Source organism: Lipophrys pholis (assembly GCF_963383615.2).
Source record: "Lipophrys pholis genome assembly, chromosome: 13".
Taxonomy (NCBI): domain Eukaryota; kingdom Metazoa; phylum Chordata; class Actinopteri; order Blenniiformes; family Blenniidae; genus Lipophrys; species Lipophrys pholis.
This window is the reverse complement of record NC_137632.1, coordinates 22,554,145-22,567,396: the sequence shown is the minus strand read 5'-3', so window position 1 is coordinate 22,567,396 and position 13,252 is coordinate 22,554,145. Positions and strand designations below refer to the sequence as shown.

Sequence of the window (13,252 nt, the reverse complement as noted above, 5' to 3'; positions counted from 1 at the left end):
TTCCTTTGAATGGTGTCTCATCTGCTACTCTGCAGCCTTGACGTGAAAATCCCAGGGGCCTCCGGCTCGGCTCCAGACGGCCGTCTGGGACTCGGCTTTCAGGAGACGCAAATGTCACCTTTTTCAAAGCGAAATGTTTTAACAAACACACAAGATGAGTCATACAATTCACAGGAGTAATGGAAATATGAGGATTTGGGTTTAAAGTACTATGTATATATATATATATATATATATATATATATAAAATTATTTTTAATGCCGGGTTTTTTTGTGGGGGTTTTTTTGGTGGTGGTATTGCATTGTTGATTATTTGCCAAGAGCATAAAAATTTGAAAAGCAGGCGCCAATCTGACTAGATGGAGCAGTGGAAACAAACGATGCTACTTCGCTTTAACTAAGGCCCCGTTAACACAATAACAATGTGAAGACAGAAAACTTTGGTTTCACGTTGCTTGTCCGTTTACACCACAACGGTGCTCCTAGTAATGCAACTTTTTGAAAATGGCTACCAAGGTGAAACTTTTCGAAAACACTTTTGACTCCACGTCCATGAAAACAGAACAAAGTACAATTTTCTCAAAACACCCTGACTGAGAAAATGCAACTTTTCTGAAACGCTGCTACTACATGCGAACCACAGCTGTTGTAAATATTTCTGCACGCCCGAGTAGACGGACAGAAACAAACAATGCAGCAGTTGCTGTGTTTTCTCTTCAGTCTACCAGTGTTGTCGATTGCATTCTGACCAAAGAGTAGATCATTGCTCTGTAACTTTTATGATCAATGAAGAGTTTTTGCCACTTTTGACCCAAAAAATTAAATACGTTTCGCTGTCGCCCAAAACATGTTTAACCTTTAAAATGAGAGTAAAATGGCTCATGAAGGTGTATGTTATAAATATTAAGGCTGTGTTTTACATTCCATTTGTAACATTTTATTTCTATTTTAGCAGTTTTGAGCTGTTTTCCCTTTCATTAACCTACTGTTAATTGATTTAGCTGTTTTAACTGTCGTTGCTATTGTCTCATGTGGTTTTAGCTATTTTATCCTTTTTGCAATCAAAAATGACACTTAAATAACTCACTACACTACTCCCTGCAGCTTTTTTTCTTGGTAGTTTCATTTCATTTATAACAATTTATTACTGTTCATCCATAAAATCAGAAGGCTTTTGACTGGGTGAATCCCTGTGACTTGTCTCTCCAGCTGCAGTTTTCATCAGTGGGTAGATGCTCAGTACATGAGGACTGATTATGGTTATGATCGTAATCACCATTAGCAAAGACTTCCTATTACAACAGATCAAATGAAGTGCTTCTGCGAGTGACTAAATCACTTTGTTGTCTCTAATGATGCTAATTGCTGACATTCTGATGCACTTACTGTTTGTTTTGAAGACATTCAACTTTGATAAATCGAGTATGAACTGCTGGTGTTTCAGTTTGCATTTGAATTGTAAATTGTCATTCATCATTAATGTGGGACAAATTAGACATACTGCTTCGGGGCTCGCTCTGGGGTTGTCTGTGGGAGTTGCACCTCCGCTCTGCTCCCTCTTTAAACTCGGTACTTCATACCTGTTGGTTGGATTAATCCAAAAACGTGTGGGTGTTGTACAAACATCATTATGCATATTCCGTTAACCCCTGGTTTCATTAATCCCGCCATCTGTTCCTGGATAAATTGACTGTGACGGCGGGTACGATTGGTGACATTTCAGTTTTATGGCCGTTTGGCAAAACATTTATCAGCAGACGGGGTCACGGGCGGCGCATCTGAATTTAATGACCGTGCTTAATTGTTTGCTTTTCATTCCAGGGCTCCAGTTGATAAATCACCAACCAGCTCTGACATGGCTGAAAGGAAGCTGGAAGGCTTTGCGTGGGGTTGGATGGTGGCGCTCGTACTGCTGTGTGACCTGACGAAGGTAAGACGGCCTCTGCTCCATAATATACTTTTACTCAAACTTACTGGCTTTTTTTGCAAGTCGAAATGATGAAAAAGCTGCTGCAAGCTGGTATCTGCTGCTGGACACATCTGGTTGGCAGTGCATCTGCATAGATGTCATAGTTTCCGTCGGGATGTAATGAAACATTGAGCACGGCTCCCGAGTTGAGATTCTTACGTTCGTACATCCTGTGAGTATGAAGCCATGAATGGGAGTCAGACATGCGGTGTTCATTTTAGTAATTCTTTCCTTCCAAAAAACGGAATATTATCTCTTTATTTGGGGAAAAGAACATTTTCTGTGATATCGGGTGATTAAGTGATCTTTTGGAATTTTTATAGCGTTCCAAAGTTGACTGTGGGAATTAGAGTCTTTTAAGAGATGACCCAGACCACCCAGAGGATATAATACAGTCACACTAGTCATGGTGTGTCATGGGAATGGTGGAGACAATCTATGACTGGATGCATGGATGACGTGGCAATGGAGAGAAAGGGGCGTGACATACCAGAATTACAAAGTCACAACTAGAAAGTTTCAGATGAAAGTTTGCGTGGGCCTGCCGCTTGCTGCTGACTAGTATCCCCTCCATTTTGGATTTTTTGAGATTGTTTTCGGAAATGGTTTGCTGAATCATTTATCAAGTCATAGCACACTATTCCCCAATTTTCTGCACCTTTTGTTGTGCTTTTGGTGTATACATTCCGTCTTAAAGAGGCAGGCACACAGAATGATTTTTAAAGGGCGTAATCTAGACAAGGAGTCTAAGTAAACAGTTTTATCTGATTTTAATGTTGGTATTATCTGTCATTGTACGCTTTGATGTGACTCCTAAGTGACAGAATGGCTCAGTAGTTTGTCAAATAAAGTATACACCACATCATCACAGCAAAAGCTGATGGTAAAAGTACTAAAATGGGTAAAAAAGCAAAAATGGCTGAAAGGGTTCAAACTAAAACTGCAAAACAGGTTAAAACAGCTAAAACTACCATAGCAGTAGAAATGGCATGAACAACTTCAATGGCTAAAACTGTTAAATACAACAATGAAATGTCAGCAGTTCTTAGTTGTAGTTTTCAAAATTCTTTAAATGTAAAAAAATTTTTTAGCTCATGAATTTGGAATATGTTATTTATAATGTCAAAGTTAAACAAGCTTTGCAGCAAAAGACATATTTATTTTGTGGAAAGTATCCAAAAATGACGCCTGGTGTAAAGGTTGTGGACTTCTGAACTAGATGTCAATTCGCTTTGGGAGATAAATGAAAATAAAGACAGTATGAGAAAATAAAAAGATAAGTGCATATATTCTCCTGGGAGATAACATAAACAGGATGAAAAGCTCTTCCGTCGGAAGCTTTCACATGGGAGTTTTTTTAAATGAAATATGACCAAAGTTTTTGGCAGTTTTTTGGCAGTTGAGTAGTGACTATGGCAAGAAGCCATTTTTTAAGCCTTTAACATGTTGTTATTGAGATCATGTAGGTTTTCTCCACATGACCAGGGGTCCTCCAATTATCCAAAAGTGTTTTGAGAGATGTTTTTTACTGACATGTGCATGGGTAATCATCCCAAAGTTGGTGTTATTCATATGTTGCAATGACACCTTTCAGATTAGTGCCTTGCTTTATGTCCATAGTATTGTCTTTGGATAAAGTAGCTATAGAGAATGGATGGATAAAGTGCAAACATACAGGTAGTTGACAAATATAGGCTTCGTTTACACAACGTTTGAAGTGAAAAAGCATTGTTTTCTATTCTGAAACGTTTTGTACTTACATGTCTATTTCCATAGAAATGGTGGAAACTGTAATAAAGATGTAGTCAGCATGCTGGACCACTAGTTGGTGCTGTAGTTTGTTTTTGGGAGCCATTTCTTAGTCAAGTTTGTGTGTGTGTATTTTCTCAGAATACCCCAGTTTCTTCGCACATTAAACATTTTTCTTAGGTGTCTCTAAATTTGATTGTGTGTCTCTCTTTGTTGGCCCTACAATTGATGATCTCTCTGTCCGAGATGAATGGATTGTTGTCGACGGACTTTTTCTGATAGACTGATTATATTCAGCTTTGCCAGTCATCTGTGGAGCACTTACTTTTACTCTCATATAAACTCATACTTGAACACTGTAGCCATCAGTTGTGTGACATCTACAATAAGATAAGGTTCAAAGTGTCACCAACATATTATTATTATTTTTAAATTTTTTTAAGAAGCTATTTAAAACTTGTGTTGATTTTCTCTTCGCGCCCAGTTTTTGGTGAAGGCCAGCATGGAGGTCAACGAAACCCAGCAGCTCCATCCAACCAACGTCTACCACGACATGAGCCTGACGAGGAACAAGATCGTCACGGCACAGTTTGAGTGTTACCAAAAGATAATGAAGGACAACACCAACGGCAGACAAGGTAACTGTGGTGATTCGTGTTTCCCAACTTTGAGGATTTCTGAATTGTATGGGAGTGACAAGTTGGTGTAAAACTGTCCAATGATTCCTTTTGCTGTACTCGTTTCTGTTGTTTCAGAGCCCATGTGTAATCGCACTTGGGATGGTTGGCTGTGTTGGGACGACACCATTGCAGGGATTGTATCCGAACAGCACTGCCCGGATTACTTCCAGGACTTTGACCCTTCAGGTGAGATCTTCCTGGTTCTGTTAAGGCAGAATGGACTCTGCAAAGTTTGAGAAAACCTGACTTTTACATTGTGGGCCAAACTCTTATCCAAGGGTTGGATGCAGTTTCTTGTAAATGAAGCCCACAACCTACACAATCCTTGGAAGAGTCCTCCATTGTTGTTTTCCAAGATGAACGTTCAAACCTTCGCACAACCAAGCAATCACTCCTGAAAATGACTACAATCAGAATATAAAGCCAATTTTAATGAAGCCTCCAGGTGCAGAATACAGTGAAATGTCCATTTAACTTCTCCAATAACTGTTGCATTATGCATGTTTTTACAAACTTACCCTGACCGCATGGCTTTTAAGCCAGTTTACAAACAATAAGGTAGCTACCTTTCATGGGAGCACCACCAATATCTCAGCTCGGGTCTCAGTGTTGTGTTGTGTCCATTATATGTAATATAAGAAAATTATAAGAAAAAAATCAATGTTTTCTTAGACATTTGTACCATTTGCTTGGTGTTTTGGCCAGGTTGGAGCCTCTTGCGGGCCGGTCTTGGCCCACTGGTCTTATGTTTGACACCCCTACTCTAAATAGTTGGTTGGATAGACAAGTGGTATTAATGTATGTTGGGTAGGTATTTGGTTGCGTAAATGCTTGTTTGGCAGGAGGGTAGTTGTATTAATTGTTTTTTTTAACAGTAGGTAGTCGTATGAACCGAATAAAACCTTCAATTTCGGAGATGCATTAAGTAAACAAATCCTTGAAACATTGCTCGAGTTGACCAATTGTTCTCCAAGATGACTTCTTATTAATGAAACCCATTTTCCAGAATGCAGTATCTCGAATGAGCCTTGGTATCGCATTGTTCGATAACACTATGTGATTCTGGGTAGACACAAATGTCAAATGAAATTGTATCACATCCTTACCAAATCATAATTTTTCTGTCCTTCACCTGCATCACCGTTTACAATTATAAGAAAATGTATGTTATTTCTTCGGCCAAAAGCAAAATTCATTCTGTTTGAAATATGTAATGTTTCCCTGCAGAGATGGTCACAAAGATTTGCACTGACAGCGGCCATTGGTTTCTTCATCCGGAGAGCAACCGTACATGGACCAACTACACCCGCTGCAATGAGCACACCAATGAAGGCAGAGTGGTATGTCAGCTCAGCAAAGGGAATCTAATGTATATAAATTGTTCATTAGCGCTCTTCTTTTTCAAAGTTCTCTGGGCTTTGGCTCTATATTTTACAATAGAAATCAAATGGTAAAATGTCACTAACATGTGTATGTTACATTGGACAAAAGTTCTACTCAATTTGACGGTGTTAACGCGAAATAGGTAAAAATTTCAACATCAGAATTGATTGTCTGGGAATGAAAATCACCTGGTTTCTGGAGACAATAAGCTGCATGTCGATGCTGCGGTGGTGTATTGCCTCACTACACGAGTACTCATCAGGGAAATAGATCAGACCGATCCAGATAATCTAATTCCTGCCTCCGCTTTCCTTTTCAGACTGCAATGAATCTTTTCTACTTAGCCCTCATAGGACATGGGCTGTCACTGACTTCCCTCTTCATTTCCCTTGGAATATTCTTCCATTTCAAGTGAGTCGACGTCTCTTATCTTTGCCTCTGCGTGGTCCAAAAGCACTGTGATCTAACTCCCTTCCTGTTGTTGCAGGAGTTTGAGCTGCCAAAGGATCACCCTTCACAAAAACCTCTTCTTCTCCTTTGTTCTGAACTCTGTAATCACCATCATTTGGCTGACCGCGGTTGCAAACAACCAGGAGCTCGTGCAGAGGAATCCAGTGAGTGTATCAACTGCATTTTGTGACGGTATCACAGATTTATCAAGCCGTTGTCTTTCTCATTTATCACTTTCCAAATATAATGTTGTTCTCCTCCAGACAAGCTGCAAAGTTTCCCAATTCATTCACCTCTACCTGTTTGGCTGTAACTACTTCTGGATGCTGTGTGAGGGGATTTATCTGCACACGCTCATCGTGGTGGCCGTGTTTGCTGAGAAGCAGCACCTGATGTGGTACTATCTCCTCGGCTGGGGTATGTCGGAGCTCACGGTCAGATTCAAACCATGTATGGCTCAACAGTCTTTAACTTGATCTTCTTTTTTCTCAGGCTTTCCTCTCATACCGGCTTCGATACACGCCATTGCTCGAAGTTACTACTACAACGACAAGTAAGCTGCACACTTGTGTATCTGTGCAACTCTCATGAGAATCACTACTAAATTGTAACAAATGAGATATTGATTTCTTGAAGGTGCTGTTGCTTGCTGTGGTGAATCCTGCATTGGTGCTGGTTAAACCAATTATTAATTGAACTCTTCTCCACTCTAGCTGTTGGATTAGCTCCAAAACGTCGCTACTCTACATCATCCATGGTCCAATCTGTGCAGCTTTATTGGTGAGAAAGCTATCTCTGTTTTTACAAAAAAGTTAAAGAACACATTAAGACACATTTCGCTCCATGTTTTTCTCATTGCGCAGCTCTTATTGCACAACCGACACAATAAGCTGCTTTTGTCCGGTTCCGAGCGGACACCGTGGGGGGCCCTGAGAACAGGACACGGTTTCATAACTTGCATAATTGTGTTTATCTAATGAAATCAAGGCACGTCCTCTCTGAGGATCTGCCGACTGGACCTCGGGCATGTGTTGGTTTCTAGGAATTAACCTAATCAGCACAGAGGGGCATGCTTCTGAGAAAACTGGTCCCAAAAGACTCCATTGGCACTAAACATTCGGCATTAAACAACACCGTGTTGGATATGTTTCTAGGGACATAATTGTTTCGGTTCTTTTTGTCATTTCAGTTTAACCTGGTTTTCGATTTGATTTATGACATATTTATCGGAAAACATATGCTCATGTCTGAAGGAAACAATATTTGAGCCTGTCCGAAACACAGTGTGCGAGAAAAAAACATACAAAAAAACTCTAGAATTCACTTTTTACAAAATATGTACTTTACTAGCAAAAACACATTAGTCATATGGGAAAGTAGGAATAAACCAATGTCATCTTCAAATTTGTCTTGTCAGAATCAAAGTTTTCGTACTGAGTAACAATAATTAGTGCCTCCTCAACGCACCAACAGATTGTGATTGTCTCATAAGATTATTAGCCGCGACACTGTGTAGGATTGCCATGGAACACTAAAAACAAACAAGCTTGAAGATAGCAGCATTTCAGAAAAGTTGCATTTCCAGAGCAATGAAAGGTTCCGACCTGGGAGTTTTGTTTTCGGTGGCTCCGAGGACTGTTGTTGTGTAAACGGACTCCCGAAACTCAAATTTCGAAACAAACAAATTGAGATTGCGTTTCTCCCTGCATTTCAACAATAGTCTATTTAGTTATTTCACACAAATTCTCATTCATTTAAAGTCCAACCTTTTTAATCCTCAGTGGATCTTTGTCCTGTCTACAATGCTTTATCTGCTCGATGCGACGCATGTGCTGGTAGATGAATTTTACATGAAGAGCAAGACAAACCTTGGTACAAGGGAATTACAGATACATTTGCATCTGATTTCTCATTGGCAGACACAGACATGAACATGGACTTTATCCTACCTGTAATAATATTGTTGTGGTTTCCCTCATTAGGTGAATTTGTTCTTTCTGCTAAACATCGTGCGAGTTCTCATCACCAAGCTGAAGGTGACCCATCAGGCCGAGTCGAGCCTCTACATGAAGGCGGTGAGAGCCACGCTCATCCTGGTGCCTCTTCTGGGAATCCAGTACGTCCTGCTTCCCTACAAGCCCGAGGGCCGGGTCTCCTCGGAAATATACGACTACATCATGCACATACTGATGCATTACCAGGTGAGGCCATGGTCACGGAGCTTCTGTTGGGTCGACGTTTTCACACCACGACTGCGTTCAAAGCCTCACACTGACATGCTCTGCAAATGTCTGTCCAGTGTATATTTTTAGATTGGCATTCAAAGGTTCTATGCCTCTTACATTCACTACAATGCCTCTGGGAAGACGTGCTGTCCTCGTAACCAATACATAATTTACAGGAAAACCTGCTTCAGCTTAACTAAAAATGAACAGATTACTTTTCTTGAATCCACGCCATTTACTGAAAGCCACACATTCCCATCAGGCTTTGTTTACGCTGCAGTCACTGGCTGAAACAGCAGGACGGAAGGCATGAATTATGTGAGCCGAAAGGGGTAGAATTTAGTTGGATTTTGACGAGGTGTTATCTGATCGTCCTGAGCTGTCCCAGCATGGGCAGCGCGGGGTCTCGAGCAACAGGCTCCAAAAGTCTTCAGTTTTGACCTTTTAAGCTTGCCTGCTTCATAACAACACTTTGAAACCCTTACATGTTGTCGCCAGACAGTTTTGCTAATACGAGTTAATAAGCTGTGTCATCTCTTTTGTTCTGTTTTTTATTTTTTTTCCCATTCCAGGGTCTACTGGTGGCCACTATCTTCTGCTTTTTCAATGGAGAAGTAAGTTTGGGTTATGCCCTTGTACTTTTGTTGTTTTTTTAGACTTGCATGCTTACACAACATTCAACGCTTCCCCTGTCTGCTCCGGTTCTCTACAGGATGATTGGGACGCAAACAAAATAATTATCACAAAAGATCCACTGGATAACTTGTTTCTGAGGTGCATCGATACACTGCACAGTAACCTAGAAACCTAATCTCGACAACACGACTTAATCGAGCTACACATGTTTACTTCAGCCTTCCGAAGCAGTAAATAATTTTTGCTCTGGCAAAAATGTAGTGTTTGCCTCTGCAATTCTGTCTCTTTTCTGCTAGATCCATTCAGTCAGAGGTTCTCGCTTACTCAATATTTCTGAGAAATCATGTGTTAAGGATTCAATCATTTATACAAAAACATCAACGTTTGTGCGTAAACAAGTCACTTTGACTTCAACAGATCTGGCTGTTGTACACGGTTGACGTCTCAGGGTGTTGTCAAAGTGGAACTGTCAGGCAGCTGGCTGAGACATTGCACAGAGGTGCTGGGTGGATGGATAAACTGTTGACCATCAAGAAATAGTTGAAATAGTTGCAACTCCCTCCACGAGCAATACGTGTTGTTCAACACATTTCTTGGGGTGTCCGGATTGAAAATATGTTCAAGACTTCCTAACCGGACAAGTCGATTCCAGTCTTTCTGTGAATATGAGCTTAAGCGAAGGTCATCAAAACCCAGTTAAATTCAATTCAATTATATTTGTATAGCGCCCAGTGCAAGTCAGTCATTTCAAGGCACTTTCACAGAGAAAACCCAAGAATTCCACGTGAGCAAGCAGAGGAGATGGTGGAAAGAGAAAAAAAAATCCCTTTTAAGAGGATGAAACCAGCAAAACCAGACTCAGGGGTGCAGGATTTCTGCTGTTCTGGTTGGGGGGTTGAGGGATAGAGGATGGAAAAGGATAGGACAGACAGATTGTTGGGAAGGATTCAAAACCTGGTTTGGGAAGATGGTTGGGATTCTCCAGTCATTTCATCTTCTCATTCATTTTTTGGGTCAGCTAAGGCCTATAGCTCACTGCCGCCATTTGTCAAGATGCTAAGAAGCACGAACAACCTTTGAATTAAGATCAAAGCGAGTTCACACTTCTGCACTATGTGAAGCCGCATCTCTGCGTGGAAATCGACCGTCATTTGTTGTTAGTTGTGCAGTGAAGAATACAATTAGCTGCAGTCATTGAAAACGTCTGCTGAGTCATGCTGACATCATACCAGGTGGCAAACAATACATTTTCACGTTGCTTTCGTTTTTCGTTTTACTCAACGAATACCCACCTCGGGTTCTTGAATCCCATGGGTGGATGCTTGAGATTATATGAAGGGCCCAAAGCTTTGCTAGATCTGAGCTTTTCAAAATAAATATTCACATCTCAAAGGAAACGTCAATAAGACATCGTCTGGGCAGAACCTGTTAAAGGTTCCATGTACCTGTTTTAAAACTCGGGGAGACGATCATTCAAAGCTGCAGCACCCCGACTTTGAAATGAACTCCCACTCGACCTGCGCTCTCTGGACTCAGCGGACATCTTTAAAAAGTGCCTAAAAACACATTTGTTTGCCAAAGCATTCTAGTCTAATCGACCCACGCTGCCACTGACTCTTGGCATTTGTTGTGTTTTTAAGATAGTTTTTTCTCTTATCTGTTTTTATTTGTTTTTACTGTGAAGCACTTTGTGACTCCATGTCTATGAAAAGCACTATAGAAATAAAAGTTACTTACTTACTTTCTTACTTAAGACACTTTCTAGAATCCTTATTTTTGTATGTGGAGGGATTCTGTTCGTTTCTTGGCCTCGCTACCGAGATACAGAGATGCCGGAGAGGTCTGCAACATTTCATAGATGCAATCTGGGCAACAAGTGTGAACAAAGAGTCCAAGTTATGTTTTAAGTACAGGAAACAGCCCAAGTCCTAGATTGGATTTCTGCTGGGATTGTATACTATTTTTTCTAGTATTCCAAAAATGATTTCCAAGAAGATCAATACAATGTTCTACTAAGGAACAGTGCTCTTTCTCCTGCCCCAAATTTGCACAATCTAGGCTGGGTTTTTTTGTTGTTTTTTTTACACACCACCAGCATTTCAGATGGGGGGGTTGTGGCCTGTGTTATTTTTTTGGCCTGTTTTGTGTGTGTGGGCATGCGCTTCTGCCCTGTGGCCACATTGTCGTACTGATCAGAATGATCAGATTCACAATCTCTTATCTTTGTCAACTTTCTGTCCCGGTTCAATCCTCCCTGCACAACTTGATGTAGCTTTGCTGGATAATACTCATTGTCTTTGGAGTGGAGTGGAGCGCTGAGCGTCTCCAGGTGGAAATACAAGCGCTGTCTAGAATGATTGCGACTCACTTGTTGACTCGCCAAAAACCACACCCGATACGACTTTGAGGTTGAGCATGAATTCTTTCACATTTTCCTCGCTCGGTCCCGTCTGTTCCACCATCACAAAACTCTCAACAGACACTTTGTGATCTCAGACACTTGCATCGACCTCAGTATGGAGGCATCTGCAGTGGAGCGCCAAGTATGTTGATATGCTGAGCCTGTCAGGTTTTTTTTGCAACATTTATATTTATCTTTCTGTTGCAATAATAGATTTATGCTATATGATGCATCTTAAATTTCCACAGAGTTAATAAGTTGCTACCACACAAACATGAGGTGGGTTGTGTGTTGAAATTCAAAGGACTTCTCAACAGCCCTCTTAACATCTGAAATTTGGTTTCCTTGTCCAGGTCCAAGCAGTTCTGAGGAGACACTGGAACCAGTACCACATCCAGTTCGGCAGCAGCGTGGGGAACCACTCGGACGCGTTGCGCTCTGCGTCCTACACGGCTTCCTCCATCACCGAGGTGCAGGGCTGCTACAGCATTGACGGCCACACGGAACACATGAACGGGAAGAGCTGCCTCGACACGGATGTCTCGATCTTAAAATCCGACAGCCCCTTCGCCTGACACCAGCACCCCCCTCAAACTCGATCCCTCCCAACACCACCATCACCACCACCCTTAAAACCTGCAACATGTTTGGAGCTCTGTGACAACCGTGGGAACTTGCCTCTACCTGTAGATACAATATTAGAAGGAATGAGTGTGGAAGGGGATCACCCACCTGAAAGAGATGGTCCCGCAGACCCTTTAACTGTGCTGTGAAGGTGACCTCCATGCAGCTACTCCAGGACTGCTTCACTTGGACTCAGATGTATTCTGATAATCACAAAATTGTTGCAGCTTTTCTATCAAACAGAATCTGTTTCTAGAGGGATGCACAGTGACTGCCTGGTTGACCTTTCGGGGTCTTGACGTGCACAAAAAAGCCTTCGGTTACACTGTAAATTCCTTTTTGACACATTTGGTGCCAAACCAAAACGTTCTGTCTGCCTCATTCATGTTTTAATAAGGAATCAGAAAAGATATAAGACATGGACGAGGTGCATAATAATATATTAAAACTATATGATATCTTTCACATGTTAATTTATCAAAACATATTTAGTTACATAAACACATTGAATACCATACAGTATTTATTAAAGGTGACATGTTCTCTTTAATAGGACACAATGAAGTACTGATATGACTTGTTGCCAGCATCATGTAAACTTTTTAAATGTTTCTTGTTTGTTTCGGTGTTTGTTGCTTTGTGTGCGAGAAATGCAGATGAATGGCAGAATTTGCTTATTAGCTGGCATGCTTGATAATGTCTGACGGTGTTTAAGTGACCCTTATTGACAGGTGAACCCTTTTTAACCACATTCAAAATGCAGATTTTTCCACAGAAGCGTCATTGTGAGAACACATGTGCTATATGATTTTAATACATATGAATGTACCACTAAAGTTGTCACCCTCCCTCTCACTGCTGTCCATTATTCTCACACTTTTTATCTAATTTACCTACATATCATAGAGAGGTGAGCATTAGCTCGTGTTGCATTCGTGACGTGGCATCGCTTCGGGTACTGAAGAGAAGGTGGAATACAGGTCAGGAAGCTCAAGCTTTGCTAATACGTACCTTGGTGAGTTTTAAAATTTAGTGCAATCCTTACATCGGGAAGGCATGAAACGTTAATATAATGAAGTGTTGTTTTTAGCTGGCCATGATTCTTCATTGTGCAAAGGATTTTGCAGGTCTTGAT

General features: G+C 41.0%; 1 protein-coding gene across 1 annotated transcript in view; it reads left to right on the top strand.

Moving 5' to 3' along the window:
* Positions 1 to 12,971, top strand: part of LOC308118407 (calcitonin gene-related peptide type 1 receptor) — a 34,192-nt gene extending 21,221 nt beyond the window's left edge. Inside the window, exons 2-13 of the mRNA XM_080477808.1 lie at positions 1,822 to 1,930; positions 4,203 to 4,356; positions 4,474 to 4,584; positions 5,626 to 5,738; positions 6,101 to 6,192; positions 6,269 to 6,395; positions 6,495 to 6,648; positions 6,724 to 6,784; positions 6,945 to 7,011; positions 8,214 to 8,432; positions 9,029 to 9,070; positions 11,847 to 12,971. Of these exons, the coding sequence (XP_080333934.1) occupies positions 1,856 to 1,930; positions 4,203 to 4,356; positions 4,474 to 4,584; positions 5,626 to 5,738; positions 6,101 to 6,192; positions 6,269 to 6,395; positions 6,495 to 6,648; positions 6,724 to 6,784; positions 6,945 to 7,011; positions 8,214 to 8,432; positions 9,029 to 9,070; positions 11,847 to 12,068 (1,437 nt within the window). The 5' untranslated portion in view covers positions 1,822 to 1,855 and the 3' untranslated portion in view covers positions 12,069 to 12,971. The remainder of the gene's footprint in view (positions 1 to 1,821; positions 1,931 to 4,202; positions 4,357 to 4,473; positions 4,585 to 5,625; positions 5,739 to 6,100; positions 6,193 to 6,268; positions 6,396 to 6,494; positions 6,649 to 6,723; positions 6,785 to 6,944; positions 7,012 to 8,213; positions 8,433 to 9,028; positions 9,071 to 11,846) is intronic.
* The last annotated feature ends 281 nt before the right edge of the window (positions 12,972 to 13,252 follow it).